Source organism: Mesocricetus auratus, unplaced genomic scaffold (genome assembly GCF_017639785.1).
Source record: "Mesocricetus auratus isolate SY011 unplaced genomic scaffold, BCM_Maur_2.0 Super-Scaffold_4256, whole genome shotgun sequence".
In the NCBI taxonomy this organism is placed as follows: Eukaryota; Metazoa; Chordata; class Mammalia; order Rodentia; family Cricetidae; genus Mesocricetus; species Mesocricetus auratus.
In genome coordinates this window covers 8,061,522-8,075,375 of record NW_024429182.1, presented here as the reverse complement: position 1 = coordinate 8,075,375, position 13,854 = coordinate 8,061,522, and the positions used below count along the sequence as shown (strand labels likewise).

Below are 13,854 nucleotides of genomic sequence, written 5' to 3'. Positions count from 1 at the left end.
TTCTCGTTGCGCGAGGACAGACTTCACCTAGTACTCCAGGATTGCCGTAGTCCACTAACTAACCTCATTTGCTTTACCCACGTCCAGCCAATACCCCAGTGCAGGGAGGGTCACTCAGCATCTCTGGTCCCAGCATGCTTGCTGTCTTACATTCAGTTCCAGAGGCACAGCCCAGCTGTGATGAAGTTAGGAAAAGACCCTGCCCCAGTGAAAACTCTAGCTTCAGATTTTTATTCCCTTTGCTTATTAAACTATGCAGCCTTAAGCAAGTCATTGCATACTTTAGGAAATTTTCATGTGTTCTTGTCAATCAATGACAAAGACTTGGTTTATTGACATGATTCTTACAACATAAGAATGTGGTTAATGATTCATCGTGCTCTATTGGTTTCCTTATTGTAATATAGGGTCTTACTATGTTGCCCAGGCTGACTGGCCTAGAATTCTGTATGTAGCCCAGACTGTTCTCGAACTCAGCATCCCCCACCTCAGCCTTTTAAGTGCTTGAATTCTAAGTAAACATCACTATGCTTGGAGTTTTTATTATTTGAAAGTTGAGTAAGTTTAGTGATAGGTTTATAAAATCAACTGGTAGTGATTGTATAGTTACTGCTGTTTTATGACCTAATTTGAATAACCTTCCAAAAACACAAAACAAAAATTGAGTTGCGAATATATGTGACAAAAAGTTAAATATTTAGCTGTAAAAGAATTGTCTTGATGTATTCTCAACCCTATGAAAAGGCTAGGATATGTTTATGTATATTGGTAATAACTTTATAATACATAGAAGCCATTTAGACGTAAAGTGGACACTCCTTGACTTCAGAAGAGCTTTGACACCCTTCCATGACACCAAAGATTACCCCAAGCTTTAGGGGGGTGCTTACTATGTTGTGGATTCTATAGAAGTGAGAGCTATTTTGATTTTTCAAGGCAGGGGTTCTCGTTATAACAGCCGTGGCTGTCCTGGAACTTGCGTTGTAGACTTGGCGTGCCTTAAACTCACTGAGATCTGCCTGCCTCTCCCTCCCAAGTGCTGGGATCAAAAATGTGCACAACCACTGAACTGAGAACATTTTTACCAACCAAAAGAACTTTGTCTGTGTCCTCCCCCTGACATTTACTACCCGTGTGACCTTGGACAACCTTGTGAAGCTGTATCATCTCACTTAGCAGAAATTTTTGATGAGTTTAACAAATAACTCTCTTGAGCAGCAAGTTGCTCTTTAATCTTGAAGCTATTATATCAGTACACTGACCGGGTTTTCCTGATTCTTGTACATTCCGTGGGAGATTAGATAAATTTTAATCCATTTCCAGCAAATATGTGCAAGTTTATAGTGTACACTTAATACCTTGGCCTCATTCCTGGTTCTTACTGGCATTCTTGGGTTTATTTTTCTCAATAGCTTGACTTTCCTTGCCTATGTTTATTTTTATTTTTGGTTTTTTTCGAGACAGGGTTTCTCTGTGGCTTTGGAGGCTGTCCTGGAACTCGCTTGGTAGTCCAGGCTGGTCTCGAACTCACAGAGATCCACCTGCCTCTGCCTCCCAAGTGCTGGGATTAAAGGCATGCGCCACCAACGCCCGGCCCCCTGCCTATGTTTAAATTATTTTACTTTTGTTCATTTTATTCTATTGGCAGCTACCTGGGAGAATCTAAGGACAAGGGCACCTAATAAAATAGACTGTGTCCCTTCTCACAGCTGACACAGACAATGAGTGATATGCATCATAGCTGGCATTTTTTAAACTGAATAAAAGAATATTAATTCTAGCTGCTTTAAACCGAGGAATGTTTAAATGGTTTTATTTTAAAGGGAAGATAGAGGTCTACAAGAACAGATTGGCCTGTTACCCCATGTCTAAGCTTTTTCTATAGTTCTGTAAAGATAATGAGAATGTCTGGAGCCACTTTTCTCCCAGCCATTGGACGGCAAATACTCTACTCGTCTTTATGAGGGGGTCAGTTCCTCTTACACGCACTCACATGCTTTATCCACAGGGCCTTGGGTGGAGTTTTCTAATAAATGTAGTATGTCTCAGAGGATTTTATGGGATGATTGATCTGGTTTCAATCATACATTTAAATGCAATTATGTGTTTTTATAATTGTACTAGTGATTTATATTTAACAAGCCTTAAATCTATAATGGAAAAAACAAATGTGCAAACTGTTTCATGGACTCAGAATTCTAATAATTATGGTCATTGTTAGCTGTTTTTTTAATTAATAGTGCAAATATCTACCTGCCTTATTAGCAGAAAGCATAGCTTCTTCCTTTAGCTTTTGTATTTTTTCTGAATAATCCCAAGAACTTAAAAGCTTATACCATCCAAGGGTCTCATTAAGTGTGCTTGCCTGTGGGGGTGAGGGGAAAGTCTCCTCACCACATTTCCACTGCACTCTGCTGACAGAGCTGAAAGGTAGTTCTCCACTGAAAAGCAGGAGCTGCTTCCGGTGTGCTTTGGACCCAGATCCCGGTGTGGCCCCCATGGGGCAGCGGGAAGGATGACCCTCTTCCTGGGCTGAATTGTATCTCATGGTGACTCAACTTGTTCAGGTCATGATTGTGGAGTCCTCTTAACTAAGAACAGCATTGAGTCAGGCCTGGTTCTAACATGTCACCCCTATTTTATGTACCCACATTTTCCCTTGCCATCATGGAATCCTATGCTATTATTAATTCATCCTTTAGGCATTATTACATCTCAGTCATATTTACCACTTTTTAAAATTTGCCTTTATGAAGAATGTGACTGCCACTGTCTAAAAGAGACTGATCCTTCTAAGGGACATTTCTCCAAGGTGTCTATACTGATATCATTATCTGCCCTTTCCTACTGAAGTGCAAGGAGAAAACTGAATTTCATTGCTTCCTGGGCTTCCTGCTGTATGTGCAGCAGTCTCAAAAAAGAGCAGGTTTTGAGTGAGCTATAAGAACTTTTATGTTTAAAGTAAGTGAAATATTCATGAGCAGGAGGATAAATGATTAAACTAACAGTTAAAGTGGATTGAATGCCGGCAAGACAAGACCAACTTTTTAGCTAATTTGAAAGATTAAAAGTTTGGGATGATGAATCGTGTTAACAGCTTGCGTTACAGGAATGGCTGAGACAGTAGCTCAGTGGCAGACTGTCAGCCTAGCATGCGTGTCTCTAAGCTTGATTCCCAGTGATCTGCCCCCAAAGGCACAAGAGTAAAGTTGTTCTTCAGTGTGCTTAGGATTTGACTTCCATGGACATGTTTTCTGCCACCACCGCTCCCGATAAAAAGATACGGAACAGGGATATACAGAACCCAAGTCAGAAGAGCTTGTGATGTCGCTGGCAGGGTTGTAGAGGAGAAGCACTGGGTGCATAGCTCCTGTTGTTTTAAGTTAGCATTTATGGAACTGCTGTGGAAATCAGGAAATAAAAACCTAATTTCCTGTGTTTTAAAATCATTTTTTGCTAAGCAGTGGTGGTACAAAATTTTGCCTTTAATCCCAGCACTCAGGAGGTAAAAGCAGGTGGATCTCTCTGAGCTGAAGGCCAGTCTAGTCTCAGAGTGAGTTCTAGGACAGCTAAGGCTACACAGAGAAACCTTGTCTCGAAAACCAACCAACCAATGCACACGCACACACACACACACGCACGCGCCCCCCCCCCACAGGCACACACAATTTTTTTTTCTGTGAATGACTCCATAGCCGGAGGGTTACCACATTCACACAGGAGCTAAATTAGCTGATGCAGCTTTAAAATAAGACATGTCTGTTGCATTGGTTTACACCTGGTACGCAAGACATATTGTTATCAGTTGTGTTCTCTGTACCTGTCCACTATAGATATTATATCTCATTTCCTTTGAGATTAAGAATGCCTAATACTGGCCGGTGTTGGTGGCGCACTCCTTTAATCCCTGTACTCGGGTGGTAGAGACAGGCGGATCGCTATGAGTTCGAGGCCAGCCTGGTCTACAGAGTGAGTTCCAGGACAGCCTCCAAAACAATACAGAGAAACAAATACAAAAAAATGCCTAATATTTTTTCTCCCTTAGGAGTGTCTTACTTTTTCGAGTGTCTTCACTTGTTATTTTATATATCATACTTGATTGTAAACAGCCTAGGAAAACCCCTCAGAAGAGGTTTGGGAGAAGGTGTTCCTACATATAAACATTAAGTTCTGTATGAGATGTTTGTGCTCACGTGGTTGTTTGTGTTACAGGCCTTTCGGGAAGACCTGGAATGCCTCATTCAAGAGCAGATGAAGAAAGGCCACAACCCAACTGGTCTGCTAGCCTTACAGCAGATTGCCGATTACATCATGGCCAACTCTTTCTCGGGCTTTTCTTCTCCTCCCCTGAGTATGTCCATTGTGGTTTTGTTTTCTCTTCTCCAGCTGCTAACTCTGCTCAAATTCAGCCCTGAAGTACACGACAGAGCTGGGTCTGGTGGCACAAGCCTATGGTACCAGCTGCTCAGCAGCAGAAGCAAAGGGTCAAATGCCAAGGCCAGCCTGGGCAAACTAATGAAGACCCTCAAAAGTGAAAAAGGGTCTGAGGACTGGGTTCAGTGGTTGTTACAATGCACAAGGTCACAGGTTCAATCCCCAGTACCTTTTAAAAGTTATTAACATCTGACACTTAGAGTAGCATATATAAGACATAGTCCTGACCCAGATGGATGTGTTTGAACTAACCCTGGAGACGACTGTAGTGGTTATTTTTTCTTTATTTTGGCTCACAGATTCAGAGTGGTTTCAGTCCATCATGGCAGGAAAGGTAAAACAACCCTGGCTGTGAGATGGGAATCTAAGGCAGAGCAGCTGCTCAAAGCCAGGAGGAAGGGAGCCTGTCCCTGGGGTCTGCTCCTCACAGCCAGGAGGAAGGGAGCCTGTCCCTGGCTGGGGTCTGCTCTCACAGCCAGGAGGAAGGGAGCCTGTCCCTGGGGTCTGCTCTCACAGCCAGGAGGAAGGGAGCCTGTCCCTGGGGTCTGCTCTCACAGCCAGGAGGAAGGGAGCCTGTCCCTGGGGTCTGCTCTCACAGCCAGGAGGAAGGGAGCCTGTCCCTGGCTGGGGTCTGCTCTCACAGCCAGGAGGAAGGGAGTCTGTCCCTGGGGTCTGCTGCTCACAGCCAGCGCCTCCAAAGGCTGGACTGCCTTCACAGTAGGGCACACTGCAGATTCAAACCCTAACAGTAACCATAGAAGAAAAAGTTACAAAACTGTTCACAAGAAGTTATCGGTTATCCTTTACTATGTCTTCATGCTGTGAGCTCAGAGTTGGAGTTTATTGCCTAAAGGAGACTGAATAAAAACTTGACGAAAGAAGAGGGTCAGCTAATAAGATTTCGAAGGGTGTTCTAGTGAGAGCTTTGTGTAAAGGAGTGGGTGTTTCATTCGCTGCATAGCTCATTAGAAAGAGCCGCAGTTTGTGTCGCTGAACTCCCTAGAGTACTAAGTCCCGTTAGCCAAAAGCTCTGGTCTTCCTGTGTTCCGAATCTCTGCAGTGAAGGGCAGGTGTGGAGGCCACAGACAGCCAGCAGACGCTGCTCCGTGGAAGACTCGAGAGAGGGCTCTATTTGCTCTTCTATTTGTCCCTTCTTTTTCTTTTGTCAGTAAGGTTCTGAGTAGGATTGTACTGACTCCAAGTCTTTTCCAGACACCTGAGTCATGGTAGTAGGAGTGTTTGTAGTCACCATTGCCTTGGGCCTGAGGGTCCTGGGATAGCAGTCTAGGGAAAGGAAAAGAGTCAGGCTGAAAAGACCCTTCACTATTAGACCCAAGACAGCCGCCAGCATGGAAAGTGGAGACCCGTGTGAAGAAAGATTTAGCAGATGATCTGAATGAGTGCCAGCAAAGGAAAGAAACTAAGGTCAGATCATTTAAAGACCGTGAGAGAGTCTATGAGAGACGTAAGTACCTGGACTAGACGTGTGGTTGTGGTATATGCGGGAGGAAAACAAGGAGAACAGAACTGAGAACCAGAGGGAGCTTAGTGGCAATCCTGATGTGCTGGGGAGGGGCGGTTGTGAGTCACCTAGAGAGTGGCTTCTGGCTTCTGAGAAACAGTCTACCAGCAGAAACAAAAACTCAATGCTTGAGCTATTTTTAGCACTCTAGCAGTGGGCATTTGTACAAAGCACTGTTTCAGGGACAAGGACTGTGCTGGCAAGCTTCTTTTTCTCATGGAGTTTGAAACACTGAATAAAGATGATAAGATGGTAAGGAATGCCATGCAGAGAATTAGTGTGGTTATATACTTGGTGTCTGGGTAGCACAGAGATAAGGTCATCAGTGACAGCCTCTTTGAGGAGACCACATTTCAACCGAACCTTGTAGAGTAAGACGTGTGGTTTGTCTTAAGATGAAAAGAAAAAATATTCATGTACCACCCGGTAAAGGTGCCAAGTGGGGAAAAACTGGGGATAAGTTCAGGTTCTTCAAGGAGCAGAAATAAAAAAATAATAGTCTGCTTGTTCTCTAAAGGGACAAATAGAACAAAATTAGATGACAGCACAGGCAGTGTTATTTAAATGTGATGGTAATATGGCTGGATGTCAGTCATCATCGCCAGGTTTGGAACTTTGAATCTCGTTCCTACTGCGAGGAGACATTTTTAAACTGGACAGTGATTCTTAAAGCCCCATGAGATTTTCTGTGCAAGATGGACATGCAGGTTTTATAGGACTGATAAGAAAAGTGGGAAGGGCAGGTGTAGGGTCCAGTTCAGCATGTTGCTTTGAGTTGCTGACGTGTGCCGGTTGAGTGCTCAGGAGAGCGTCTTGCCAGATGGATACGGAGGAGTGTTTGGGGTTGTAGACGTCAGAGCACAGCAGCAGGAAAGCTGTATCCCCGTCATGTGGAAGTCAGGGAGTCAGAGTGGACCAGTTTGGAAGGTTTTCTGTGGTGCTGTAAAAAATGCAAATTTACTTTGCAAGTGGAAAGAGTAAAGAATAAAATAATGGTACTATAAAATTTTATTAAAAATTAAAGTATTTTAGCTGGGTGTGGCTGCACATGCATTTAATCCCAGCTCTCAGGAGGCAGAGGCACGTGGACCTCTGTGAGTTTTAAGTCAGCCTAGTCTACATCTTGAGTTCCAGGACAGCCAAGGCTACATAGTAGACCCTGTCTAAGAAAAGTAAAATAAATAATGCAAAGGAGTAAAGATTGCTAAGAATTGAGCTTTTAAAAATCGTAATGTTGTCAACATTGCAGACATAAAGAGAAGAAAAGAAAAGTAAGAGAAAGCAAAATCACTTTTGGACTTTAGATTTTGTATGTTACTCTGTCACAGGCCGTTAGAAATAGCAGGGAAGGAGGAGGAGGTGCCTGGCCAGAGATGAAGATGACCTCACAGAACAATACTGAAGAGAGTGTGAGATGTTTTCATGGAGAAGAGTAAAGTCAGGCAGGAGCATAACAGAAGCCTGGGCTCAGGGGGCGAACCAGGTTGGAGGAAAGTGGAGAAGATAACTTAGGAGCTGGAGGAAAGGGAGCCAGGAGTCAGCACGAAGCCTGGTCCTGGGAACAATGGCTGGGGAGGAGGAGCGCGCACGGCAGGGTCAACAGAGAGCAGAGGCAGAAAGTGGACCCCACTTGGTAGGTAGGAAAGGGCCGAATCCAGACAACATTTGCTTGCATGTTTTCCATTTTCAGTGCTCTTACATTTGAATATGTCAAAAGAGACATTAGACATCCTTCTCTTGATGTCGTTTCATTGTAAGAAACAGCAAGCTGTGTTTCTCAGTAGTGTTTTTGCCTTTGGGGTCGTCTGACCATCTTTCCCAGGGATGTCACATGCAGTCTCTCACAGGTACCAAGTGAAGGGCCCCTCACCAGGTCATAGTGAAGATGACAGCCCTCACTTTTGCTCTCAGTACATCTCACTGGAAGGAGTTTGGACTGAAACTGTTGTATGTGCTGATAAATTTCAGGTGGTTGTTTACAAAGCTGAGATTGACAAGGCATGGCCTACTTGCTGGGGTCTAATGGCCAGGTTAAAGAAGTATTTGACTCACATCTCTTGCACCTTTTTCTGCTTAGGTCTTGGCATGGTCACACCTATTAATGACCTTCCTGGTGCAGACACATCCTCATATGTGAAAGGAGAAAAGCTCACTCGGTGCAAACTGGCCAGTCTGTACAGACTTACAGATTTGTTTGGATGGGCGCATCTGGCAAATACATACATCTCGGTGAGTCCTTTACTTTTGGCTTCTTGTTCTAAAATTCCAGCTAGATAACCAACTGTGATCTCTCATCGTTACTGGGAAGTCCAGTTTTCAGGTTTGATGGTAAATTAAGCTTCACCTCCAAGGAAGAGACTGACTTCCTCCACCCTCCCTCTTGCCTTGAGGTTCCTTTGGAGTCTAGCTGCAGAGCTGCCCGGGAAGAAGCTGTGCAGGTCATCCCATCCGTGACCTGCAGCTGAGCCTCTGAGGTGTTAGGAAGCCCTGGGGACAGGGAAAGCAGGGGACAGGAAGGTTTCCTCCTGGTGCTTGTAAGCTTTAAGTACACTTTTCCTTATTTGCATAGGACAAGCACTGGAGGTTAGGACCCACATGTGAGACAGCTTCAGATTCTTGTCTTTCTGAGACACGGGAGGGAGAGGCTGGGCAGGAAGAACTGGGAGAAAGACTAAAACCCAATTCTGTTTGAAAAATGCCACAATGAAACCTAATGCTCTGTCAGCTGATGCAACCGTAAACAAACCAACAAACAATTGCGCTTTTGCGGTTCGCTGCCATCCGCTTTGACTTTGCCTCACTTGGAAGGATGGCATTGGGAATAAAGACCACTGAAGAAAACGGGGGGGGGGGGGGCAGACAGTCCCGCAAGTCACCACCCGGCTTGTTTCCTCTCGCCGTCCCTCCATGTCCCACTCCACCCGCCTCGGCTCCTCCACAGGAGGAGGTTTCTCCTTCCAGACCCTGTTCGCTGCAAACATAATCCTAGCCATGTTTATGCTGTCAGTACAAGTGCCTCAGAGTAAGCCCTTGTTTTTTCCTTTTTTCTTCCAGGTTCGAATAAGTAAGGAGCAAGACCACATTATAATAATTCCCAGAGGCCTCTCTTTTTCTGAAGCTACAGCCTCCACTTTGGTATTGTCACCATTCCTGTTACTTTTTCTGGGCACCCTTGTTTTTAAGAAAAAATTTCAAGTTCAAGAAAAATAGGGTGGTTGACAATATTAATAAATTGAGTTGGAATTACTTTACCTGATTTTTCTTTTTTTGAGATGGGTTTTACTAGGTAGGGCTGGCTGGCCTCAAACTCACAGAACCCTGCCTGCCAAGTGTGACATTAAAGGTGTGTGCCACCACATCTGGCCCTGCTTATATTTTAAATAAAATCTGTCAAATATTGTATACATGGAAAAAAGTTCCAAACAAGGTTAAAGCATATGCACAGTTCAATGTAAACAGTTTAGTTGGTGTATTTTCTTTCTCTGTGATTACATGCCTCGCTGCTGCCGTGGGCATAGCACACAACAGAATCACACTCGATCTGGGTGCTGGCATGTTAGCACATTTCTAGCCAGTTACAGCAAATGCTAGCCTTTGTCCACACCCCAGACAAAGAGCTTCTTACCCAGTGTCCTGGGGTTTGTGCTGCCTGCTGTCCCAATCCTAACTTTTGTTACCTAGTGCTTGTTTTAGAAATAAGGGAGCAAAGCTGTATCCTTTCTTTTACAAATTGTTCCTGGCTTTCTTTGTTCCGTGTGTTGAAACAGAGGGCCATAACACTAAAACACTATCTGGGCAAACTTGCCACTCCCTGGGTTAGCTGTGGGATGTAGACGAGATTTGGGATGTATGTACCAAATAATTATATCTCCCTGATTTTTTTCAGGTCAAGGTCAATATAATAGGAGAAGTGGTTGACCAGGGAAGTACTAATTTGAAGATTGACCATACAGGATTCAGTCCCCACGCTGCAATCTATTCAACACGTCCTGATGTGAAGTGTGTAATTCACATCCACACCCTTGCTACTGCAGCTGTAAGTCAGCCCTGTGCAAAAGCCAGAATGACTACAGAACGTGCTGATGCCATGCTTGTGCCAACATGGTGCTTCGTGGTGTGTCTTCTGCCACACCCTGCTAACCCCTCTGCATTCCCAGAAAGCAAAAAGTTCTTGGAACCCAATGCTTCCACTCTAGGAAACACTTGCAGAAATAAGTGTGGATTTAAAAACTAAGCAGTTTGGGGCTGGAGAGATGACTCAGTGGTTGAGAGCACTGGCTGCTCTTCCAGAGGTCCTGGGTTCAGTTCCCAGCACCCACATGGCAGCTCACCACTGTCTGTAACTCAGCTTCCAGGAGTTCTGACATCCTCACACAGACACACATGCAGGCAAAACACCTATGCACATATAAGAAAAATAAACAGTTAAAAACTTGATCACTAAGCAGTTTAATAATTGGGTCAATGAGAATCTGAGGGGAGAACATCTTTCATAATGTTTGACATGCATGTGAATTGTGTTGTACCCTTTAACTCTACTCCTCCCCCCTTAGAATAAGCAAAGAGTGAGAGTGGGAGGCGGGCTGCACTGTAGGGCCAGGTACTATACATCACCCAGTGTCTCCTGGTCTACCCAAGAGTCACACTCCAAAGCATACGGGTCATAACAAAATGTGTAATTCTGGACCCAATCCATAGGTGTCCTCCATGAAGTGTGGGATCCTTCCAATTTCCCAAGAGTCTCTTATCCTAGGAGATGTAGCCTATTATGACTACCAGGGGTCACTTGATGAAGAGGAGGAAAGAATTGAACTTCAGAAAGTTCTGGGTCCAAGCTGTAAGGTATGTAGTCGTCTGTGTCCAAGGGGCTGACTTTTTGTTGTGGTAGCTGCCCGTGGTGAGAACACCGAGTGAGCTGTGCGGTTGAAACGCTGCTCTGTCCTCTGCTTTAGGTGCTGGTGCTGAGGAACCACGGGGTGGTGGCGCTTGGAGAGACACTTGAGGAGGCTTTCCATTACATTTTCAATGTGCAGATGGCCTGTGAGGTTCAGGTAGGACCCGGTTGTTGCCTCTCTTTTATTGCCGTATGTTTGCCATTTAGTTTGGTTTGTGTTTATTTTCAAAGTCCTATTGACCAGTGACTTGTTTTATCTTTTAATAGAAGTCCTACTTTATTTCTGTAACAAAGCTTGTCAGCTCAGTTATCCTTTGAAGTAAAAAAGGAAAAGGAATTAAAACTCACACTCCCACAATCAAAGAGCCGGATGAACGTCATTTCCCAGTCTTACTTTGTCCCCTCTAGTGATGGTACTAAGAACCCGAGGTGTTTGCAAATGAAGAGCTGGGTGTGTTTTGTAAAAGCTAAGACTAAGACCAGATGTTTTATAAACTCATGCAATTAGCAGCCATCCAACCTTTGTGTTATAACACATTGGGTGTTTATTAAACACTTTCCTCAGAGATGCTGCATACATGCAAAAGCTCTAGTACTCTTTAAAGTCAAGCAAATTCACAGGAAGTGAGTAGCAGTCATTTTCATTTATTTCAGGACCAGAAAAAATTGAGAAGATACAATCTCTGTGTAGCCAGTGCTAGCCTCAGACTTCTCAAGTGGGCCTGTGAGAAGCTTAACTAGGACAATGAGCATCACCTTGGTTTAAGTGTCCTGAAGTGTGAACCACAGCATCTCCATATTCCTTCTCGTGTACACCTTTCACAAAAATATTAGGTAGATAGCCATGGGAAAGTTTTCAAGAAAAGGGCTTTAAAATTTAGCAAGAAAGCTCAGTTAGTTGAAGTGTGTTAAACATGTGGCTCCCATTGCACTCCCCATCAGAAGAATGGGAGTCCCAGAAGGCATTGCTCCAGAGGGGTGGGAAGGCTGTGCAGCTGCAGACAGCACGTGAGTGCCAGCTTGTCTCTTACTTGTTATCAGCAGCTGACACAGTGTGAGCTGCTGCCAGACAGAAACTGTGGCTTTGGGAAAGTAAGATTCTTGTTACTGTCCTCATAGTTTGCATGTCTATATTTCACCACTCATTACAGGTGCGGGCAATAGCAGGGGCAGGGGGAGTAGACAATCTGCTCGTACTGGATCTTCAGAAGTACAAAGCTTTCACCCATGGTGTAGCCATGTCTGGAGGAGGTGGTGTGAATATGGGTTCCCATCAGAAATGGAAGACTGGCGAGATTGAGTTCGAAGGTCTGATGAGGACTCTGGACAATTTGGTAGGTGACATGTCAACCTAGACTTGAGTTTCTTGTCTGTGGATCCAAGAGAACTTCATTCCATTTGGCTTTAGAGAATATTTCCAACTTCTTCATGACCGGAGTTGAGCCTACAGTGTAATTTCACCTCATTTTTAAAAACCAGGCAGTGAGACATAGAAATGTTTTCCTTTCCCCCATGAACACATTGTGATTAATTATAGTCCCTACATCATATAGTTTATTCCTTTTTTAAATTCTTTATGTGCGTGGGCTTTTTACCTGCATGTAAGTGTGTGTGTGTGATGTGTATGCCTGGTGCCTGTGGAGGCCACAAGAGAGTACTGGATTGATTCCCTGGTGCTGGAGGTACGGTTGTGAGCTATAACATGTAGGTACTGAGAATTGAACCCATGTCCTCTGAAAGAGAAGCCAGTGCTCTTAACCACCGAGCCATCTCTCCAGCCCCTTCAGTATGTATATTCTTGAATTGAATCCTCCTACATAATTGAAAGTTGTATTCTTGGATCAATTTCTTTCTACCTCTAGCCTCTGGTAACCACCATTTTAATTGCATCTATGAATTCAACTTTTTTTAGATTGCAAATGTAAGTGTGTCCATGTGATATTTGTTTTTTGATGCCTGACTTATTTCAGTTATCATAACATTCTCCGGGTTCATCCGTATTGCCACTAATGCCAAAATTTCCCTTCCTTTAGAAGGATGCGGGGAAGGGGTAGCATTCTATTGCGCATTTTCCACATTTCCTTACATTTTCACCCCACATTTTATGTGTGGTGTTTGTTTGTTTTGAAAAGGATCTCTAATTAAAGTTTTATTAAAGGCTAACTTCTCACCAGTCTGTTCTGGTGTGCAGATGGTATTAGAGTATCGTCAGAGTCTCCTGGCCGAGTGGCAGCCAGTGTGCACGCTCTGTAGCATTGTCCACATGCTGTGCCCAGTCCAGGCTGACTGCCCTGTAGGGGTGCACACAGTTTTAGCTAACATGGCAGTGTTCTATTTCAGATTTCCTCAAAGCTGGGCAGTTGTTGGCAAGGATAACCAATGTCTCTTTGCCCTGTCTGATCATCATCAGAGTCTGTTTGTATCCCAGCCTGTACTTTCCACTTCTCATAACAAGTTAGAGCCTAGAGCTGATCGACTCCAGAGACTTTTTCATCTTCTCTGAGGCCACCATCTTCCTGCCTTAGGTGCAGGACAGCCCCCAACCAAGACCAGCCACTAAGATTGGCCAGAGAATGAGAACAGCTTATGTGTGTTTTATTGAGACATAATGAATTCACATAACTTAGAAGTTTACAGAAGTTTACAGAAAAGGTTGTCCCTTTCCAGAGTTACTGCACACACTTTCTTCATCCATTCGTCCACTCACGACAGAGAGAGACCGATTCCCTGTCCTCGTCATTGTGACTGACTCTGCATTGAAAATGGGGGTGTGGGTGTCTCTCATCGTGCTGACTTTGCATTGAAAATGGAGGTGTGGGTGTCTCTCATCGTGCTGCTTTTACTTCCTTCAGATCAATATCAAGTGGGAGATCAGTGGACCATGTAGTAGCTCTAGTCCTGATGTGCTGCTTTCAATTATGGATGTGTTAATTTACAGTCCTGCCAAACAATACTCAGGAGCACCTGTTTCTTTCTGCCCTGTGTGCGGAGGTTCTGTCCCACG

General features: G+C 44.2%; 1 protein-coding gene and 1 pseudogene across 6 annotated transcripts in view; one reads left to right on the top strand and one right to left on the bottom strand.

Annotated features, from left to right (window-relative positions):
* The window catches only part of Add3 (adducin 3), a 110,393-nt gene that overhangs the window by 84,285 nt on the left and 12,254 nt on the right, over positions 1-13,854 (top strand). For all 6 annotated transcript variants that reach the window (XM_013115368.3, XM_013115379.3, XM_021229895.2 and 3 more), the window contains exons 3-9: positions 4,213-4,351; positions 8,034-8,185; positions 9,011-9,091; positions 9,843-9,992; positions 10,655-10,798; positions 10,909-11,007; positions 12,002-12,184. In XM_013115368.3, coding sequence (XP_012970822.1) covers positions 4,213-4,351; positions 8,034-8,185; positions 9,011-9,091; positions 9,843-9,992; positions 10,655-10,798; positions 10,909-11,007; positions 12,002-12,184 — 948 coding nt within the window. The remainder of the gene's footprint in view (positions 1-4,212; positions 4,352-8,033; positions 8,186-9,010; positions 9,092-9,842; positions 9,993-10,654; positions 10,799-10,908; positions 11,008-12,001; positions 12,185-13,854) is intronic.
* LOC121134187 lies at positions 12,933-13,362 on the bottom strand (annotated as a pseudogene).